General features: G+C 39.4%; 2 protein-coding genes across 2 annotated transcripts in view; both read left to right on the top strand.

Annotated features, from left to right (window-relative positions):
- The window catches only part of LOC137284701 (sodium-coupled monocarboxylate transporter 1-like), a 15,320-nt gene extending 11,715 nt beyond the window's left edge, over nucleotides 1–3,605 (top strand). The window contains exons 11-15 of the mRNA XM_067816614.1: nucleotides 456–542; nucleotides 627–838; nucleotides 2,003–2,103; nucleotides 3,001–3,119; nucleotides 3,404–3,605. Coding sequence (XP_067672715.1) covers nucleotides 456–542; nucleotides 627–838; nucleotides 2,003–2,103; nucleotides 3,001–3,119; nucleotides 3,404–3,571 — 687 coding nt within the window. The 3' untranslated portion in view covers nucleotides 3,572–3,605. The remainder of the gene's footprint in view (nucleotides 1–455; nucleotides 543–626; nucleotides 839–2,002; nucleotides 2,104–3,000; nucleotides 3,120–3,403) is intronic.
- Nucleotides 3,606–6,416: 2,811 nt separating this feature from the next.
- The window catches only part of LOC137284699 (sodium-coupled monocarboxylate transporter 1-like), a 41,760-nt gene continuing 25,001 nt past the window's right edge, over nucleotides 6,417–23,175 (top strand). The window contains exon 1 of the mRNA XM_067816612.1: nucleotides 6,417–6,981. Coding sequence (XP_067672713.1) covers nucleotides 6,619–6,981 — 363 coding nt within the window. The 5' untranslated portion in view covers nucleotides 6,417–6,618. The remainder of the gene's footprint in view (nucleotides 6,982–23,175) is intronic.

The raw sequence follows: 23,175 nt of genomic DNA, 5'->3' as shown, positions 1-23,175 counted from the left end.
CAAACACCAGGGTTTTAACAGTGAAGAATTGGTCCTCATCCACCCATGCATGTCGTAAGAGGCGACTAACGGGATCACTTTATGACCCATGTCAACCAACACCAACTGCATAGATCGATGCACATTATGTTAATCACGTGGCTCGAACGTCTAAAGACCGAAGCCAAATAGCTAATGTATCGATTAGTGAGGCAACATAGGCACACTGAAAGAAGCGTTCTCACCAGTTTTGATGTCCATTTTCTATGCATCACTACACGTGTTTTAATACGTTAGTACATAAAATCAACAACCAGTTTCCAAATCATATTTTTTCGTAGTGTCAGAACAGTGGCGAACACTATATGAATGGGTCCGGTAAAACCATTGATGGCATGGTAGCATGTAACTCAATTGAAGTTACTGTAACTTTCTACTGTGTTACGTACACCTGATCCATATCGTTTCTTCCTTAGGCTGCTTACAGCGTGACAAGCGTACTCAGCGGTCCCATGTTTGGCCTCTTCGTCCTGGGGATGTTCTTCCCCTGGGCAAATTCGTGGGTATGCACAGTTTCGTCAGTTAACGAGTTTGTCACTATTGTCACGGAGTGAACATTGTTTTCCTTTCATATGCAATTCTTGTAGGGTGCTCTGGCTGGGGGCCTGACGTCGGTTACACTTATGGTATGGATCTGTATTGGTGCATATCTGAACAAAGCTGCCTCCGGTGTTTTGTCATCCTTTTCAACCGACGGCTGCAACTGGAACGTCACGACACCGTCGGCTACGCTGGCAACTACTTCTGCACCATTAAACATAACCACAGACGATGCTGCCCTTCCTCCGCCAGGCTCAAGGTATGCATTCTTATCAGGGTCTCGTTCCTCAAAGCGAACGTAGCGCTACGACTGTCGTAAGTCTATGTTAAAGTATGGGAGTTACGATCATCGTTGCGCTACGTTCGATTTCCTGATACTTTAACCGTTCTGTAGGATCTTACAATGTTCCCACAACAATGACGATATATTCTGATTGGGATTATGCATAATCATTGAAACACTATGCTGTCATTACCCACTATACGAGTCCTATAGCAATTATGTAACATTCTGACTAGAAAGTTATAAATTCACCGCTACACCAAAATAACTGAATAAACAAAAGCGACATGATCCCTTCTGGCTCATGACCTTGTGTTTATGATACAAACAGTGATGATAACAAGTGCTCTTGAAAGGTGAATGTATCCTGCTTTTCGTGTAGCACCCATGACGATCAAGTAAAGGAGCAATTGAGTTATTTAGCCGAACAAATTATCCTTTGCTATGATCAGATATAGCTATATGTCACCACGATATATGCCACCATGATATATGTCACCATGATATATGCCACCATGATATACGTCTCCGTGATATATGCCACCATGATATATGTCACCATGAAATATGCCAACTAATGCTCCTATGAAACCTCAAGGTCGAGAGACGGGTAGCGAAAGTGTTAACGTGAAACCATCGCAATCCGCTGACTGTTTTGTCTCATTTATAACTATGAGAATTCCAAAGGCAACCTTTCTCAAAATAACTCACTTTAATGTCGCCCATCACTCTCCACATGGAACATGGTTGGCCATATGGACGCGGTTTCGATGTTGAGGTACGTCCATCTCAGAATCAGAAGGTAGTCTATTGTCATCAAAGGCTTGTCCTGATTCTGACCCTTGGCACGTTAACTCAAGCTTTTCATGTCATAAACGTCGAAGCCCTAGACGTTTTTTTACTTTCCCTTCAAATAAATGATTACCTATTCAAGAAATGTCGGATGCCAGGGTAACCAACGCGAATATTGCTAAACATGGCGTAAAACAAGACCAAATCATTCACTCACTCTCTTTATAAATGAAGATCTGTTTGAAGCGTCGTTAAATCCCAGTCTGCTCACCCAAGGAGCACACAAACATGCTCGAAAGAACACGTCATCTAATGAAGATGAAAACTTATGATACTCTATTTTTTCAGTGACCCTTTCTACCCACTGTATGAGTTATCGTACTTCAATTACTCTCCGACAGCCGTAGCGGTGGTTGTTGTAGTTGGCCTTGTCGTCAGCTTTATCACAGGTGATCATAAGCATTTCCCACGTCCCGGTAAGGCATGCACTTGTAACGCTTGTATTATATGTCACGTTAACCCTCTCCAAGGTGACTTGTGGGTATGGGCATGGTTTGCGTACGACATGAGTGCGGGGTGTCCGCCTGGTCGCATTGTAGCATTTTGTCATTGAGTCGCCCTCCACTTCTACCTTAGTGATCTTTATCTCCTGAAATGTATTATTCATTTGCATAAAACAATAACGTTTCATGCACAGAGTGATCCTTATCTTCAGAAATGTATATTATCACTGCACATGAAACAATGAAGTGTCAGTGATCCTTCACTCCTGAAACTTATTATCATTGCACGTGAAACCATGAAGTTTCATGCGCAGAGTGATCCTTATTTTCTGAAATGTATTATCATTGGACATAAAACATATGCAGCATGATCCATACCTTAGGTATTAGCGCCAGGAGTATGCACAATGCTTTATAAATAGTAATCATTATTTTCTCTCAAAGTGTATTATTGTCACGCACAAACCAATGAAGTGTCACGCACATCACAATTAATGCCTCTTCTAATGCATAATCATCCCACTTCAAGCAATGAAGATGCACGTGTGGAATAATCCATATTTCCTAAAGCATATTATCGTCGTACTTAAAACAGTGAAGTAAATATATACGTATACCCCAAAGTGTATTATAATGTGGCATGGATAAATTAGTAACAAGCAGAATTCTGTCAGCTCTACCTCTTGGTTAATCACCGATTGAAACAGATATTGTGAAGTCAGTCAAATCGCTATGACGACTATTTTCAAAACAAAAACTCCAACAAAAACAAGTAGCTTCATTCAAATGCAAAAATGACAGGAGCGACGGAAAGCTAAAAGTGTTTGTAATTCAATCTTTCAGGAAGGACTGATCCTAAAACCTTGGACCCTCGCCTGATCTGCCCTCTGTTTGACCGCCTCTTCCCCTGCATGCCGGAGATAATACTCAGACCTCTCAGATGTGGCGTCAACCACGAAGGGGTAAGATGCGTTCTAATGTTAATGCTTGAATGTTTCATGGTGTACAACGTTCTTGTTTAACAGCACACTCGGTAAATATTCCAGCATATGGCGGTGCGGTCTGTAACTAGTCGAGTCTAGACCAGACAATCAAGACAGCGATCCCGAACACCCGATCCCTTTTTGCGACAAGCAGGGGATGATAAGACCAGTTCTATCCGAATCTTTACGTGTGATTTCAAATGTGTTTTATATGTGTAATACATCTGTATATTCTGCGCAACATTATCCCTTTTATATTTCAGAATCACGACAATACTACGAAATATACATTTGATAACACAGGCGGAATCGGGGACTCAAACAAGGCAATGTCCAAGTGTCATGATGATAGCCAGAAACCACGGCTCAACCAAAATGATGAGTCAAAAAATGGACATACCAATCCGGCTTTTATACAGTCGTATCTTTAAAGTCTATTGATTTGCAATGGATTTTGTTACCACAATTGTTAAGGTGAGACTATCGGTCGTGATCTGGTGTTCGTCTGGACCTTAAAGGCTGAATCATTATGATCATGTTTCTTGACTTAATCTTTTGTGTGAGATATGTTTTAAACAATTGCTATAAGTAGTTGTTTTGATAAATAATTGTCAGTGGTGGTCACATTTTCTTGTTGACAGTTCTATGTAATATGCATAGAATGACAATCACGAGAAGATTTTACTTGTATATCATTTACTTGACCATCGTCCAGTTGGTAATACAATTCCAAACAGGTAATCCAGATTAGGGTCGAAATCCTCACAAGCTCTCAAGGCAAACAGGACTAATGCAGATCTTTACAGCATTAAATCACTAAACACTGACATGTCGCTAAAAGGTCAAATGTTATGATAGGGTGAGTGAGTGAGTTTAGTTTTAAGCCGCATTCAGCAATATTCCAGCTTTTATGTAAATAATCGAGTCTGGACTTGACAATCCAGTGATCAACAACATGAGCATCGATCTGCGCAATTGGGAACCAATGACGTGTGTCAGCGAGCCTGACCATCCGATCCCGTTAGTTGCCTCTTTCCTGAGAGGGTGCGTAAGTCCCGAAACATTCAAAGTAAATTTAAGCTTACCAGTGTAAATCCAGCTAGGGTCCATGCAGGGAGCAAAGGCACTGTAAGTCCCCATGGTCCCTAGAGTGGTCACTTACCTTCAGCTGTTGGCGATCTATAGGCTATTTTTACATTGTGTTGTCCCTTCTAGATAAAATGTTTTTTATATAAGTACTAGTTTTACATGTATATCTGTGATATTCTAGTTATTTTCCTGTCCTTTGTCGACAGATTTTTAATATTTGCATACATTCCATTTAAATGTTAAATGTTCTCGTCACGATATGGCTGAGGTATTGCCGATGTGACGTTAAATATTAACTCCCTCACTCACTAGTCGCCTCTTACGACAAGCATAGTCGCCTTCTGTGGCAAGCATGGGTTTATTCTACCCCGGGACTTTCACGGGTAGTTATGATAAGAGTGAAATGTGTCCTTGAACTAAGACATCTCCAACTGTGTATTGAATCCAGGGTGAACGAGTTTTAACGACACATTTAGCAATATTCCAGCAATATTGAATACTGGTAGGAACAACAGTGGCCTCCACAAATTCCGTCTATAGTGGATATGAAACCCGCACCTTCGACACAACGAGGATTTCACTTGGCTGCATGTGAATGACTAATCTTACGACCTACACCTACATGCAACTATGTGATAAGAGAAACCTCGTTGTGCATGTACCATGACGACTTAAACCGTACCCAAAGAAATGACATTCTGCTTCTTGTGAGTAATAGTGTTGCTTGTGGTATGACGTTGCATTTTATCGGTTCCCAAAGCAATTGCAGTCGTGACCCTTCATCATTACATATTCAAGCATATGCACATGATGATCATAAATTTAAGTGTGATGACCGTTACATGTACAAGCATGCAAACATGAAGACTCTTGCATCCACGTTACTTTTCTATGTAAGCATCTGGCCTCATGACCCGTCAAGATCATCATTACATGTACAAGCACTTAATCATAAAGACTATTGTTCCACGTTACTTTTCTATGTAAGCATCTGACCTCATAACCCGTGACGATCCAGATTACAACAGATCTTCAGTAACCCACGCTTGTCTTAAAACACTGACTGACCCCAACACCAGAGAAGAGGGGATCTCCTGTGGCTGCTTTCACGAAGCAACCTTTACTAAGGTTAACCTTATGTCCCATTTCGTAACACTGCAATGAGGTTACCTGATGATTTACGACCACCTTAGTGTTTTGAGAAAGTAGGCCCATATTAGATTACCGGGGACGTAAAGGTAGTGGCTTTTACATACAGGCATCAATATGAGACATGCCGGGTGTTAGTGACAAAGTCAAAGTCAGAAGTTCACTCATCGTTTGAGTAAATCACCGGGTCGTAGCGCTCTAATAAATTTCCGTGTGTGCAGTTTAACTAGCTCAAGGTGCACACAACGGGCTTCAACCTGAATGCTTTAGAGATCATGTATATCAATAGCGAATATAATTCTACCCTGCATGTCCTACATTTGTGTTTATAGGGATTTTCGAGAATGAGAATTTTAGATACTGTAAATCACGAAATTTTTGCGTCATGATATTTTTGCGAGTGGCGACCAACAGACGTTTTTGCGTTACGATATTTTTGCGACTTGCCTAATTCTCAAAACATAGTTTAGTTTGACTGCTTCAAAGCTTACTTGCATCTGAAAGTTTTATCTGAGGTAAATATCATGCTCCCAAACATTTCAATGATCTACAGTACATATTTTCACGGCCCCATTGTAAATAATGAGGATCACAGTTTGGACACCACGGATTCGAATCCCGATGGCGATATATTCACATTTTTGTGAACGAAGCCAATGCATGAAGGATCACGGTCAAGTGCTGTTTAGCTACAAGAATGCATTCAGTTATTTACTGCCTGGGCAAAGACAAAGAGCAACGCTGTAAACAAGAGAGACATATGAGTTATTTTGCGTCGATTGGCAATAGCTAGAAATAACGCTGTTTCATAATCATGAAATTAACTGCACTGGTAATACACTCGACAAACAGGCAACAGGCAACCCCAAAGAAAAAAGTATGCTCCTATCAATATGTAGATGCATTGCTCCTGCAGTGAACCAGCACAATCTTATAGTCATACTGAGTCATAGTCACACAGCACATGCAGAGTGTGCTAGTTTCAATGTGAGGCTATAAGTAAGACACCCAAAACTGGGTTAAATCCACCGCCTCGGTACACAAGTGATAAGGAAGACACTAAAGCTAATGTTATTCTATTGCAACGATAAGTTAAGTAGCGACATTCCGGGACAAAACCAAGGGGAACAATGACATAACGAGCTCCTTACAGAGTTGCTGCTTTAACTGCAGCGTAAACCTGAACTAATATTCATTGCATCGGCAGGCGCGTTCTCGTCTGGTACATCGTCTTAACACCATGGAGGACTACAGCATCATCACCGGCAAAACGAAGACGTTTTCTGTCGTTGACTATGTCCTGTTTGGCCTCACATTGTTCATATCGGCAGCTATTGGACTGGTGTACGCCATCATAGACCGCAGGAAACTAAGTTCCAAGGAGTACCTGTTTGGGGGACGGCAGATGAGCGTTATACCCGTCGCCTTGTCACTGCTGGTGACGTTTCTATCTGCAGTTACGCTTCTGGGAACGCCGGCCGAGATGTACACGTTCAACACAATGTATTGGTATCTGTGTTTATCGTTTGTATTCGCGATTGTGCTCTCAGTCGTACTATTTGTCCCATTCTTCTACAAATTGGGAATAACAAGTGTCTTCCAGGTAATATTTTAACATACTCTTCACAAGGAAATTCATTCAGTTGGAAGATTTCAACATATTAATGTTAAGAAGTCTTTATTGCAAACGTGTATTCCTAGCGATTTTATAACATTCTAATACTGGACAACTGTCTGATAAATATGTAATACTGATAAATAAAAACTGGAGTTTTGGTTTTAATTTACATGTGCCCTTCACAAATGTCAAGATGATGATTACAGTTTTGACAATACTGATCCGAATCCCTGAGGTGATATATTCACAATCTGTCTTTTGTCAGCGAAGTCAGTGCATGAAGGTGCCACAATCAAGTGCTATTTAGCTACAACAATACTGTTACAAGTGTGAATTTTTTTGCATATTTTGTTATTAAGTAATTATTATTATTGGGTCACAACGTTTAGTGTTTTGAATAATAATTATGATTGGTCACATTTCGTATAATAGATGGTCAGCACTTTTAGGATTTTGGCAGCAGGCTTTCCGGAAGTACGTTGGAGTTATCTGCCCTTAGCTTTCTATTATTTGACTTCAGGGAGACATTGTTCTAGATCTCTCCACGTTAGTGGCGATGGTCGTAAGTGATGGAAAGTTCTTAAAAGCTATGAATGTATATATAAATGCTAGTTGTCGTGTTGGGACGGATACGGACACATTACTGGAGTATACATCATCAATCGCTGCCAACGCTTGATCTTCATCTACGCTCGCTGTGTTACATAACTGATAACTTTTTCTCTCTCGCACTAAGACTTTGGTGAGTTCGCTATATATTTTGTGACCTTAGATTTTGTCTCAGAAATTCAGAAATGCTCACAAAAATGACAATGAGACTTTTGTAGAGTTTGCTAGAGAAAACGAAATATTATTTGATAGGTAGTGTGGGTCTAAGGAGGCCACAGATTTTGATGGTTTAAGACAGTTAGTGTTGATGGAAGGTTTTAAGCAGAGTGTTCATGCTGACCTTAAGACTTATTTGGATGAAAAAAGGTTGATGACTTACATAAGGCAGCAATGATGGCAGATGATTATTGTTTGACTCAGAAGAGTTCTTTTAGGTCTCTGGGTAATGCAAAGTTTTCTGGCCAAAAGGGCTTTTCCCTGGGTAAGACTTCAGGACATGCAGGTTACACTGGTGTTAGAACAGGTTCAAATTCTAGTGGCAAGCAGTCACATACTTTTCAGTCTAAGTCTAAGACTACCAGCCTACCAGTGGTTCTGATCCTGTTTGTGCATATTGTAGGAAGCCAGGTCATTTGATTTCTGCATGTTACAAACTCCATTTTAGAACTCAGACTTAAGGTGTCCCAAATGCTTTTGTGTCCATCGCACCTAAGCCTTTCTTTTTGGGTGGTTCCGAGGAGAGTTTTGTTTGTGAGAGTAAGTTTCCAGATTCTGGGCACCAATGAATGGCCACCTCCTCGTGGTGGGTGCTGGGTAACGCCAAGAGCCGTTCACCCCCGTTGTGGACCCGGGGAGATATTTGGTCCACCAACCCGTTTGCCTTGGGTTGCGGTCCTGTGTCTGTGGAGGAAGGGATCCTGGTGGTTGAGGGCTTGAGAGCAGGACCACTGTTCCTATTGCTCAACACACTACTTTGGCCCTTACTTCACCTAGACGGGTGGTTTAATGGGCCTGGTTCAACCAATCGGCTGGTCACGCCAAGCCCTGTGCGTGGATTATCTCTGTAATTACACAGCTTTGATTTGGAATTGTCTCAATGCTTGGCTTGGCCCATTGTGTTCTTTTAACACTTATAGATTTTGAAATATGGTCTTATGAACTTTGCCTAGAGTCTTATGCCCAGAGGGCGGGGGCTCACGGGCCAATCTGGTGGGATTTATCTTTTCTAGATTTTTCCTGCTTGAGTATACCCTCCTAGTATCCTTGGTGTCGTCTGCTGGAGATCCACTGACATCAGACATCGTCCTTGTTGACACTCCATGATGGGTGGGGAGCTAGGAGGGTGAATCATATATATTTACACCATGGCACCCCCACTTAAAAAACGCTCTTACGAATCAGATGATTCGTTCTCATCTGAGGATGAGGCTCCTGCTGCTCTGATCAATACTGATAACTGGCCTCGATTTCTTGTCATGACTTCACCCGAAGGTGGTCCTATAAAGCTGAATCTGTTCGCGATAGCTAAGGGCATTGAAGGTATGGCTGGCGAAGTAAAAGAAGTGAAAAAGCTACGATCTGGTTCTCTGTTGATCCATTGCAGGAAACAGATCCAATCTCACGTTCTCCTTTCAACAAAATTGTTGGCCAATGTTCCAGTTGAGGTGTCCCCTCACAGGACACTGAATTGCAGTAAAGGCATCATACGTGATATCGGACGTTGCCTTTCAGATATGACCGAAGCTGACATTCTTAGGGAACTGCGCACCCAAGGAGTTACCGATGTCCAACGTTTTACCGTCAGAAAGAATTATGCTGTTACCAAAACACCTACCTCGTCACATTCTGTCTTCCGACACATCCACAGTCACTGAAAGCAGGATATTGCAACTTAAGGGTGGAAGCATTTATCCCTAATCCCTTAAGATGTTACACCTGTCAAAAGTATGGTCATGGATCTAGATCGTGCCAAAACAAAGCTGCTCGTCGTCGTTGTGCTTGAACATGTGAAAACAGTAATCTTTGTGACAAACCTCCTAACTGTGGAAATTGTTCTGGTTGTCATCCTCCTTCTTCAAAAGATTGTCCTACTTGGAAATTACAATCAAAATTATCTAAATTGAAGCATGAACGGAATATTTCCTTCCCAGAAGCGAAGAAGATCATTCTTGCACAAGAAAAGTCGAGTCCATTGTACTCTACCACTGTTTCTACATCTATCCAGACTCCAAAACCAAAACTTGTCCCCGTAAGTTTCCAGACAAGAGTACACATGAGCAAGGACTTCCGCTCACACGTTGCTGTCAGCTGAAGTAAAAGCCGCGGCCCAACAAATGAGCTCTAGTTCACAAACTTTAATGATATCACAATAGCTTTAGTCAATCTAAGACATCTGAGATCGATCCGTTGGCATCACAGAAACATTCTTCAAACTCAGAGGCAATTTTAAAACCAACGTCTAAAAACAAACGTAACAGTGAAACAAACAAAAAGAATCATAGTTGCAGAGCCGCAAAAGGGACTAACAACCCGATCCCTTGACGACATGGATGTGTCCGAGCAAAGCCATAGTAGGACACAGAGCGTGTCGCCTTCAATGAAGGTGAAGGGTAGATCACCAGTCCATCCTCCAAAGACATAATGTCCTCAAACATAATACAGTGGAACTGTAGAGGACTGAGGTCTAATTTAGCTGATTTACAGGTGCTCGACCAAGATTTTAAGCCGTCAGCTTTCTGCATACAAGAAACTCATCTGAAAGAGACAGATCATTTTTATCTCCATCAATTCAATGCATATCACTGTTTTTCCCCTGCAGGTGATAGAGCGTCTGGCGGATCATCAATCCTGGCGAGGAACAATGGTATTCATAGCTCAGTTCCTCTTAAAACAAATCTCCAAGCCATTGCAGTTCGACTTACCTTACAAGTTGCTTTTACTTTATGCTCTTTGTACATTCCACCATCATCAGTTGTTCACTCACCCGATCTGCAAGCTCTTTATGATCAACTACCTAAACCCTGTTTAATCATGGGGGATTCAAATGGCCACAACCTACTCTGGGGTGGTACTAATACAAACACCAAAGGTAAAGTACTAGAGGATTTTATTTCAAATAATGATTTGTACATTTATAATGACGGATCACAGACATACCTTCATCCTGGAACAGGAACATATTCAGCCCTTGACTTGTCTATTACTGACTCTAACCTATTCAATGAATTCGAGTGGTCTGTCCATGAAGATCTCTGTGGAAGTGACCATTTCCCCACAATACTGAACCCCGTGAATCCATCTGATGTTCCTCCATCATCAAGATGGAATTTTAAAAAGGACAACTGGCATTTATATGCAGTTCTCTGCGCTGACAAGCTCAGCCCGGAACTTTTTCATGATATTCCTGATACCATAAAACGTTTTTCAGATGAGCTAAATAACATAGCTGACGAGTGTATCCCTAAGTCCTTAGCAGTTCCTCACTTTCGAGAACCATGGTATAACGATGATTGCAAACATGCTATGAAGGAACGGAAGAAAGCTGAGCATTATTTCCGTCGCCATCCTATGGTCCACAATTTAGACAAATTAAAAATTCTGAATGCTGACCCAAGGCGTACTTTCAAACAAAGTAAACGCCACTCTTAGCGACAATATGTATCAAAAATTAATTCACGCACGCCGATATCCAAGGTGTGGAATATGATACAGAAGATCAAGGGTAAGGGCTGTAAATCTAGCATCCACCATCTAAAAGATGGGACAAATTATCAACTGATAAATCAGATATTGCAAATAAACTTGGTGAGACGTTGGCCAAACATTCTTCTTCATCCAATTACGTTCCTGTATTCCAAAAATATCAAATACAGCAAAAAAGGAAATCCATTAATTTCAGTTCAGATAATGGGGAAGACTGCAACGAAACATTTTCGATACATGAACTTCACACTGCTCTTGACCAAGCTCATGATACTGCTTCTGGAGCTGATGGTATACATTATCAACTCCTGAAACACTTGCCAGGCTCGTGTTTAGAGACACTCTTATATATTTTTGACACCATCTGGACAAGTGGAAATTTCCCTTCATCATGGCGTGATGCAATAATTGTTCCCACCCCTAAACCTGGACGTGATCATACGGATCCTTCCAATTATAGGTCCATTTCACTAACTAGCTGTGTTTGCAAGACCATGGAACGCATGATAAATAATCGACTTGTTTGGTACTTGGAAACCAATAACCTAAAAACAGATATACAATGCGGTTTCCGTAAAAACAGAAGTACTATCGACCATTTAGTGCGTTTAGAATCCTTTGTTAAAATGCCATAATTAATAAACAACATGCAGTGTCAATCTTTTTCGATTTAGAAAAAGCGTATGACACAACATCGTAACATGGCATTTTAAAAGATTTACATGAATTTGGATTACGAGGTCGTTTACCTCAATTTATATCCAACTTCTTAAATGACAGACAATTTCAAGCTCGCGTGGGTTCAACCCTGTCTGATCATTACAGTCAGGATCAGGGTGTTCCACAAGACAGTATTTTGTCTGTCACACTGTTAAGCATTAAGATTAACAGTTTATTCAATGTTTTAAATGATTCAATCGATGGATCGCTTTTCGTGGATGATTTTAATATTTCTTGTCGCGGTAAAAATATGAATACTATTGAACGGCAACTACAGTTGTGTTTAAACAAAATAAATAAATGGTGTCTCGAAAATGGATTTAAATTTTCTCAGTCAAAAACTAATTGTCTACACTTTTGTAGAAAACATAAGCCACATAAGGACCCAGAACTCTTTTTAAATGGCACTCCCATCAAAGTGGTCAAGGAGGCCAAGTTCTTGGGTATAATTTTCGATTCCCATTTAACTTTTCTTCCACAAATTAAATATCTAAACAATAAATGCTTGAAGGTTCTGGATTTACTAAGAGTTGTTTCCAATTCAAAATGGGGAGGTGATCAAGCTACCCTCCTTCACCTATATAGATCATTGGTCCACTCAAAGCTTGATTATGGGTCCATCGTATATGGGGGAGCCTGTAAAAGCAACCTAAGCTATTGGATTCTGTCCACCACCAAAGTCTTAGACTTTGTCTCGGATCCTTTAGAACTTCTCCTGTGGACAGTCTTTACGTCGAGGCAGATGAACCGTCTCTTTCACAGCGCCGTATAGAATTATCCGTACAATATATTACAAAACTTTTTTCTAACGAATCTAACCCTGATTTTAACTGTGTCTTTAATCCGCTCTATGAGGATTTATATACCAAGAAATCTTCTTTTGTTCCGCCTTATGGGCATAGAGTTAAACCATTCCTTTCTGGTGCTGGCATTGAGCTGGAGACTACATCTCCTTCGCGTTTGCTTTCTTCTCCTCCTTGGCCACTAGTGCGGCCACACGTTGATTTAACTCTTACACGGTTTACGAAGTCAGAAACTAATTACAATATAAACAAGGATATAATCAATTAAAACATAAATATAGCAATTACAAACCCATATTTACCGATGGGTCCAAGGACGGTGGCGCAGTAGCATGTGCCACTGTCATTGGATCCAGAACAATATCTTCTAGATTACCAGATTGCAGTTCTATTTTCACAGCTGAAGCAAACGCCATATTAACAGCTCTTCAACATGTTCAAAGACACCCCAAACATAAACAGTATATAATCTATTTAGACTCTCTTTCTTGCCTTCAGGCTATTAAAAATATTTCTTGCAAACATTCACTTTTAATTGAAAGTATTGAATCGCATAATAATCTTGCTACTGGTCAATACGACATCATCTTCTGTTGGTTACCCAGCTACGTAGGCTTTTCTGGTAACACAATGGCTGATCTTGCTGCCAAGGCAGCACTCAACAAATCTGTGACACCACTTCTTATTCCATACACTGATTATAATGCTACCTGACCGTGTCGAATATTCCATCACAAGGGATAAATATTTCAAATCCCGGACTATGAAGGAATTGATTTGAAATATTTATCCCTTGTGATGAAATATTCGACACAGTCAAGCAAGGCATGCTTGCCCGTGAGTATATCGTCACAAGGGATGCAGAATGGAGGATCCTCGCCTTTCAATAAGTATTCATGAGTATATCTTGTATGGCCAATAAGTAACATAAGTTCTCTTTTACTTCTTGCAATTTTAAAAGAATTAGATTTTATATCAGACGTGTAAATAGATAAATATCTTATGATTGGAGGTTTAAACTGATAACTAAGATTGTTAGTGGCTGTATCCTAGAGGGGGGTTAAAGTACTGTAAAACCATTTTCCTCCTGAGAGGGTACGTAAGTCCACAAACATTCAAAGTAAATTCAAACTCTCTGCTATTTTAATCGTAGTATTTGTTCCTTTAAATACATGGCTAGATCTGTCTAAATTGCTAGTGACTGAGGGGATGGTGTAAATCCAGCTAGGGTCCATGCAGGTAGCAAAAGTAATGTAAGTCCCCATGGTCCTTAGCATGGTGATCAACTTCAGTGGTTTCCAATCTTTAGCCCATTTTCATATTATATTGTCATCTATAGTTAAACTGTTTAGATTAAATTTCTAATCTTAAATGCATATATGTGATATTTACTCGTGGCTGTACTGTTCTTCGTCAACAGGGTTTTAGTTTCTTACATTCACTCATTTTGCAATGTCATTATTACATGTTCTCGTCACGACATGGCTGCAATATTGCCGATGTGACGATAAATATAAACCCACTCACTCACTCCAGATTCTGTTGTTCAGATGGAGTTTTTGCCTTTTCTTTCTAAGGGTTCTGTGTCTCTTATGGGAGATAATTCTACCCCACAGCCCATTATTATCTTGAGGGATAGTGGAGCTCTTCAATCTCTTAATTTGAAGGACATTTTGCCTTTTTCTGATGAGTCTTCATCTAACTCGGATGTTTTGCTTCAGGGTATAGGTGGCAATTCTCTCCATTTCCCTCTCCATTTTGCGAATTTGACTTTAGATCTGATTTCAGGTGAGGTGAAAGTTGGTGTTCTTGACTCTCTCCCAGTTCCGGGTGTCGGTTTGTTAATAGGTAATGATCTCGTGGGGGCAAAAGTTGGTGCTCATCCAATTGTCACTGTTTTGCCAGTGAGTTCAGTTTGTACAGAAAAGTTCGAGGATTAATTTCCTTCTTGTGCAGTGACTCGTTCAATGTCGAAAGGCATTCCTTCCAAGACTTCTTTGCAAAATGATAGCATTTATGATTTGTCAGGTACATTTATGGATCATGAGATAGAGATGGATGACATATCTTCAAAGACTAGTAGCTCTTCAGGACTTCTTGATAAGTCAGATAGTTTGACAGGTGGTGAACAGAGAGCAGCTTATTAGTGCACAGGGTGAGGATGTTGAAGTGCAGAAGTTGGCTAGTGAGGATGTTGCTTTTGAGGAGGTTAGCAAGGTTCCAATTTGTTATTACTACAAAGATGGTGCTCTGATGAGGAAATATAGGTTGCAAGATGTTCCTGCAGTGGATGAATGGAAATTGTACCATGAAATTGTGGTACCGAAATTATTTCGAAAACATGTACTTTCACTGGCACATGAAAAACCCATGGCAGTTCATCTGGGTGTAAACAACACTTATGAGAAAATTTTGGCACGTTTCTTTCGGCCCAGTTTGAGACAAGATATGGCTGAATGTTGTTAACAAAAAGGTTAGAGACACAGACTATGTCGTCCTGACCCCTGGTCGTCGTAAGCAAAAGAGGTTGTGTCATCTAAACATGATTAAGAAATATCATGACAGATTAGAAACCAAACATGTCAATTGTATTGCCACACTCTCCCCAGTTACTGATTGTACTAAAGACAATTGTGAAAATGTGTTGACAACATTGATGATTGTGTTTGATCATCTTAGCGATAATGTTTCAGCAAGGTCGAGAAATTCTGTTAGCTCACCTTGATGAGAAACTATCACATTTATCCCCTGAACAGAAAGTTCAAATGTCTGATTGTGCCTGGTCAAACTGATATTGTTAGCCATGATACAGATGTAGGTGATGCTGTGCCTGTAAAACAACACCCTTATTGGATGAAGCTAGTGAAGCCTGAAATTCTGTGAAAAGAGGTGAAATACATGACATTAATGAACCCAGTGGCAGTCGGTGGAGTTCACCATGTGTTCTTGTGCCGAAGAGTGGAGGTGGTTGGTGCTGCTGTGCTGGCATGAAAGCTGTCAATGCACTCTCACGAACTGACTCGTATGCCGAGTATGGGCGATTGCATTGATTGCATTGGTCAAGGTAAGTATTTAAGTAAGTTTGACTAACTGAAGGGCTTCTGTCAGATTCCACTCACAGACCGTGCAAAGAAAATATCGGCATTCGCTACACCAGATGGACTTTATCAATACAAAGTGATGCCATCTGGTTTGAAGAACGCGCCAGCGATGTTCCAGAGACTCGTCAAAAATGTCACATCAGGCCTTGATCGTGTCGAGGCTCACGTGGATGATGTCATTGATTATGACATGGAGTGGGATGACCATCTGAAAAAGACACGTGCTTTCTTTGAAAGACTGTCTGAGGCAAAGTTGACTGGAATCTCGCCAATTGTAATTGTACCCGCAATTGTACATTTTCCAGTACCTCCATCTAAGATAGAACTCATGAGATTCTTGGGTATGGCTGGCTATTACAAAAAGTTTTGTCAAAACTTCTCAGATGTTGCATCACTACCTACCAACCTTTTGGCGGAAAATGTAACATTTCAGTGGGATAGCACATTTTCAGAAAGCATTTAAGTTGCAAACTGATACAAGTAATGTTGGTGCAGGTGCTGTCCTGATTCAGGAATTGAACACCCAGTTTGTTATTTTTCAAAGAAATTTGATGAGCATCAAAGAAATTATTCTACCATTGAGAAAGAGACATTAGTTTTTTTGTTAGCTTTACAGCATTTTGAAGTGTACCTTGGTACCACCTTACCACACATGCAATACCTGGATATGGGATTATGAGTGAAATTAGATGAAGTATATTCTTCCATTCATTGACCTTCAGAATGGTTTTAGTCTTTTTCAGAGCTGAAAGACACACCTATGTCGGCATAATTTGTTTTAATAGTCGGCTGATGGTTGTTCTTGGTGGGGAATGTTATCATGGATGGGTCAGGTTTGGGTTGGCGGTCTTCTTGCTGTTGAAAGATCACTGCTACGATTCTGTCTACAAGATGTTTGGGACAGCCGCTGAGGTTGATGAATGTGGTCCTTAGATTATAAATATCTTCTACATGTATGTATCATGCAGAGAAAGCATGGTCTATTGTAAAATGAAGAGTATCTATCTGTATTATGCCGTTATGTTCTGACTGAAATGTACCACTGAGACGACTCTCTCCCTTGTCAAAACACCCGCATGTTAAGATAGGGTAGCCAGTGAAAGTGCTCACTGGTTAACTGATTCTGCATTTGCAATTTTCGGTATGAAAGAAAGACGCCCTACTCTTTCTACTGGCACTGTGCGTGGTAAGCAATGCCACAAAAAATAATTGGGTACAGATTGTCATGTACCAAGGGGCATGTACAGCAAAGCTCGTAAACAGTTTTCAAATTCAAATCATATCAAAATGATATATACTATGAAAAACAAGCTAAAGATCATGAAAGATGCTTGAATCAGTGTGTAAACAAAGAAAGGCATCCAGCAGTATCTAGCAAGAGCAAGTTAAGCTCAAAACTCAGTCAACAGTACTGGAACCTTTTGAAACCTGCAGTTGGTAGTCATGATTCATGTGGTCTACTTTTGGAGGATTTATTGAGACATTTCAGAGATATTAACTAATGTACAGAAAATGGTGTTGTTACCTATGATAATATTGTTTTCCATACACTTTGCACTTCTATACTCAACGGTGATATTACCTTACTATAATTAACACATGCTGTGAAAACTTTAAAATGAAACAAGACATAGGGTGATGACTGTATAGAAAATGACAATCTGATTTACTCTTTGTTCATAACTGGTCCTTTGCGTGTGGTTTCGTTCAGTCTCGTGTTAAAAATGGAATAATACCAGCAGCTTGAAATATCAAACCTGTGTCCATGAACAAAGGATAAAAAGATGATACTTCATCGTAAAGGCCTACAACCATTTTGAGCTGTCAACAGGAAAACTGCTGACATCTGTACTAAAAACGAGGGTGGCTTACGTTTCAGACACTAATACTAATGTACAAGCTGGTTTCCGCAAAGGGTTTTCCACAATCGATTATATCTTATATTAATGTTTCAATTATGTTGATCAATGTGAGTGAGTGAGTGAGTTGAGTTTTACGCCGCACTCAGCAATATTCCAGCTATATGGCGGCGGTCTGTAAATAATCGAGTCTGGACCAGACAATCCAGTGACCAACAACATGAGCATCGATCTACGCAATTGGGAACCGATGACATGTGTCAACCAAGTCAGCGAGTCTGACCACCCGATCCCGTTAGTCGCCTCTTACGACAAGCTGAGTCGCCTTCTATGGCAAGCATGGGTTGCTGAAGGCCTATTCTACCCCGGGACCTTCACGGGTCTGTTGATCAATGTAATCTAAAAAAGCAAACAAAAGTTTATAGTATAGTTTGCGTTTATTGACTACTATAAACTATTTGATAATGTTTGGAGCGGCGGTTTGTGGCATGAACTATTGAAGCAAGGCATACATGGGCGGTTTGTCAACTTATCTAACAACTATGTACAAAACATGAAATCATGCGTATGTGCAAATAATAATTATCAGAACTATTTCCCGAGTGAGTGTGGTGAAAGACTAGGTGAAATCCTAACACCACTATTGTTTTCACTGTTCTTATATAATCTCGTTCTGTATATATTGAGTGCAGTGGAAACGTGATTATCCAAAATCATAATTTTAATTTTTAAAAGTAAACATATATTCAATTTTCGAAAGCACGCACTTGAAATTGTTTTTAATTGCTACATGTATCTAGGTTTAAAGTGCATAGATCTGGCAGACTGGTATCGACATGCTATCAAAACTTTGATTGACTCGGGAAAAACAGCTGTGTTCTATCTTTTAAAAACGGCAAGAAATAGTAACCCCACGACTGACTATTTAATCCAGGCTTTTGATGTAATGGTTGCTCCTATTCTCTGCTATGGTTAGGAAATCAGGGGCACATGAATCACTGGGAAGTTTTGAAAAAGTTCATCTGAAGTTTTTTAATGTATCTACCCCAATTTACATGGTTCACGTAGAATCGGGAAGGAACCCTTTGAGAATTGACATTGTAAAGGGACTGATTAAATACAGGAACGCTCTTGCTATACGTAAAATAGCAAACGTCACAATATCTCACACTTTTATCTGCCAAGAGACGTGACTGAATGGCATCGAATGTATGTTAAATCATTTAGGTCTTAATAATATTTTCACAAAGCCATAATCTGTAAACACGGAGTGGCTGGCCTTAAAGGTAGAACTAGTTTTTTTTAAAAGAACAATTTACTCAGAGTTTGTGTACTTTAATGAAGGCTTTGCTTTTTAAACTTTAATGGCGGCTTTTATAAGACTATAAGAGACTCTACAACATTTGAACGTTATATCATATATATGTGCTTTTCTTTCAACCAATGTATCTTTCCCAATTCTGAAATTTGGAACAACTAACCACCTTCTACCCACTGAGACCGGAGGGCAGAGAAAATACAGCATGTGAGGTATGCGACTCCCCCACAGTAACACAGTAATTTCATTAGTAACTGATATATCATTAGACTAAAGTACATCGATATCACTTCGCAGTATCTTCAAAGGAAAAAGCTGGTTACCTTCAAATAATCAGTGTATACGAAGGAAACAACAGAACTGAAAAATCCAAAAGTTTAAATGTATTCATTTCATACTAACACATGTTAATTGTGCCCCATGTTGTCCTTCTTCGTGTAGTCTAATGATATTGTACTCTCGCACCACCGCTGGATGGTTGAAAGAGAATAAAGAAGTCGTCATGATTTATGAATGCTGAATTGCTAGACAGACGACATCAAGAATGTCAAGGTATCAGTCAAGACTTTAATATGACCGTACTTTGAAGCACATGGTACAGGAAGAGGCACATATTCATATAGTAACTATATAGCCACTCACATTATGTCATAAAGTAGATGTGACGATGGGTTGAGTGCCTGCATTCCGAAACTAAACCGTGGGAAAACTTGCATAACGTGTTCCTTACAAAGTTGCCGCTTTAACCGATGAATTGCAATCTAACTCGAAAATTATTAAACATACTCAATGAAACGCTGATCATAATCAAAACATCATACCAACTCTGTGGGATTTTGCATATAAGTCCTATTGGGCCTGGCATTGTTCATATCTGCAGCTACTGGACTGATGCATGCCATAGGCCGCAGGAAACTAGGTTCCAAGGAGTACCTGTTTGGGGGACGGCAAATGAACTTTATACCCGTCGCCTTGTCACTGCTGGGGTCGTTTCTATCTGCAGGTACCTTTCTGTACAGATTCAACACAATGTATTGGTATCTGTGTATGTCATTTGTATTCGCGATTTGATCTCAGCCGGACTATTTGTCCCATTCGTCTATAAACCGGGGATAACAAGAGTCTTCCAGATAACATCCCATCATACTGTTTACAGATAAATGTATACAGGCTAAGTTTGAGCATGCTAATATTGATACACAGCAAAAATAACCTGGTTTCCGCAGTGCGGAAACCTGATGGAAAGTGGACTGAAACTTAAGTTTCCACCAAGAATCCAGTGAGTTTCCGTTCTTTTACACTGAGTTTCCGCAATGACGGAAACTGTCAATTACCCACTTTCTAAGGGTTTCCGCACGGTATCCGTTACCCATGCTCCAACAAGTTTCCGTTGAGTTTCAGTTAAGTTAGAGATCCATCAGGTTTCCGCAGGGTTTCAGTCACCAAGACTCCATCAGGTTTCCGCAGAGTTTCAGTTACCAAGACTCCATCAGGTTTCCGCAGAGTTTCTGTTGCCAGAAAACTTTCCACAGCATTTCATTTACTCGGGTTCACAGGAGTCATTCAATGTGTGTCATTGCATATAACATTCTTGTTACTCCTGGTTGGCAAAGACAATATAAGGAGTTTGTGTACAATCATCACGTATACATAAAGAAAAACAAAAGATACAATAAGATTCACTGTTTTATTTTCAGACAAATATGGATCAAACATATATCTAATAAATAATAAAAAGATATAGCACTAGATAACAGATCAATATTTGTCACTTATGACAAAATTATTTCTAAAAACATGCTATAACAGTTGCATCCCTTGACTCCTCCTGCACCTCCTCACGCTGACACAGAAAAACACACCCCAGTCAGTCAATGCTAAACATATAATAACACACACCATGCAATACAATACAACAATGAAATAAAATGCAATAAAGAACTTAGGTTACATTGAAAGTACAAAAAATGTATTTAAAGTAAATAAAGGTCTCTTGGAAAATAGATAAAAATTAAGATTGAATAAAATTGTATTAATTGAAATACAATCAGAATATCAAAACTATTAAAGTTTTACATTGAGAATAATTCAAATTTAATTGATCACAGATAAAATTACGTTCATGTGATCGATTAGCTATTTACTAGCCCACTTGGGCATCCTTCAGCGGATATCTCTGTCATTGTGGTTGGATGCCGCATCCTGGTCTTCATGTTGGCCTTAGCTTTGGTGGTGGCGTTGAAAATTGTGGCTGAGTCCAGTGCAGACATCTTGAGTTTAGATTCCCAGGTAAAGGGGTAAGAGAGCAATGAATTGGCATCTTCTTCATCACTCACAACTGGTGAAGTCATATTCGAATAGATATACTTACGGATTTCATTCTTTTTGTTGTTTTTTTTGTTTTTTTTGCTACTGTTCTGTGTGACTTTCTTTCCGGTTTCTTGTCTACTGAGATCATCACGCCTGTTCCGCCACACAAAGCGCTTCTGAAAATAAATGTTTAAAGTACTATACAGCATGTTTCACACATTTTAGTTCATCTGTTAGGCAAAGGTATTTATATATGCCATGCTGGCTTGGTTACTGAAGTTAACATCCATAAATCTGTCTTTACACTATTATTTAAATCATTAACTATTTATAATGACAGGCAGGTGAGTGAAAATTACCTTCACAAGATCCTATTGACCATCCTTGGTCGTGATATAGTCACTTGTTTCTTTGACTACTATATTCATAGAGTCCTCGTCATCGGCTTTACTGAAATAAAAACAAATGTCATTTTTCTTGCACTTCATTCAATCATGCATTCAACACAATGTCTATAAAAATTAACGATCGTCAGTGAAAATTATACAACCAAGTAAACTACAGATTTATAACTTTGAATACATATATTGTTCTGAAAGTTTACCATTTTGTAGTTAAATGATTTAAAATAACCTCCAAAAAGGCTAACCATCCTTTGTGTTATTTCGTGCAAATTCTATGTACATCCTGTTTGCCAAAGTTATGCAACCGGTAAGTGAACAACTGACATAAAGATCATGATAAAAGAAGTTTAGTTATATCACATGACATAACCTTGCAGCAATTAAGCATTGTAAAATCAAGGGGTCAGTTTGATGGCAATTTCACACAGGTGTAATGTTAAACTGATTTAGTTTACCGGCTATTCAAATCCATTTGCAAATGATACTTTCATGTATTTTTCATTTTGAGAAAACGTACGTAGGGAAGTGAATTAATGAAATACTCAAAGTGAAATTACCTAGTAACATGAGCACATACCTTCGATAGACAAGGGTGATCCTCCAGGAGCAGTCGTGTCCAGATTTTTCTCACAACAGCCTAAAAGATTAAATCAAATACGTTAAATATAACAGGTATATATATATGATTATGCTCAACACGTATGTATTAAATTATTGAAAAATTACATGAAATTTTAAATGTATCCTACGCAGAGCTAACAGTTTCTTATATGAATTTAGTGTTTGCCTCAAATAGTTCAGAAACACATCTGACCCCTCTGAGCGAATTTGGGGGTAAACAATTTCATTTCACTAATGATCCAGGATTGCATTTAATAAATTACACCAAAATGTTGCCATTGTAAAAGCCCATCATTTTTATCATTCTTTAAAATATATCTGAATTGGTGAAATACATCTTGCAATACCCAGTAAACCCATGAGTGAACCACTACATATGGCGGATCTTTTTGATGCAGATCGTAATTCATCCCCCCCCACACACACACCTTTTGTACAAGTGTTAACCGAGTTGCAACGCTAAAATTTGCAAACTATTAACAGGAGCACTAAAATCAAAAGTCTGCCCCTTTAAACTTAAATAAATACTTGTGGTTAGTACTAAGATAGTTACTTACAAATACAAGCTTGGTGTATTCTATACCATGTCGATCTATTGAAATGGAATATAAACAAACTTATTTTTCAGGCCTATTTTACTTAGATTTAACGATAACATTTAAAAATAATACGAGCGAAAATATACATTCGCGGGATAAACTTTATAATCTATCCGGATTTCTGTCATTAACG

This window comes from Haliotis asinina, chromosome 5 (genome assembly GCF_037392515.1).
Source record: "Haliotis asinina isolate JCU_RB_2024 chromosome 5, JCU_Hal_asi_v2, whole genome shotgun sequence".
Taxonomy (NCBI): domain Eukaryota; kingdom Metazoa; phylum Mollusca; class Gastropoda; order Lepetellida; family Haliotidae; genus Haliotis; species Haliotis asinina.
The sequence above is the reverse complement of the archived record's forward strand: the minus strand, read 5'-3'. Positions and strand labels throughout refer to the sequence as shown.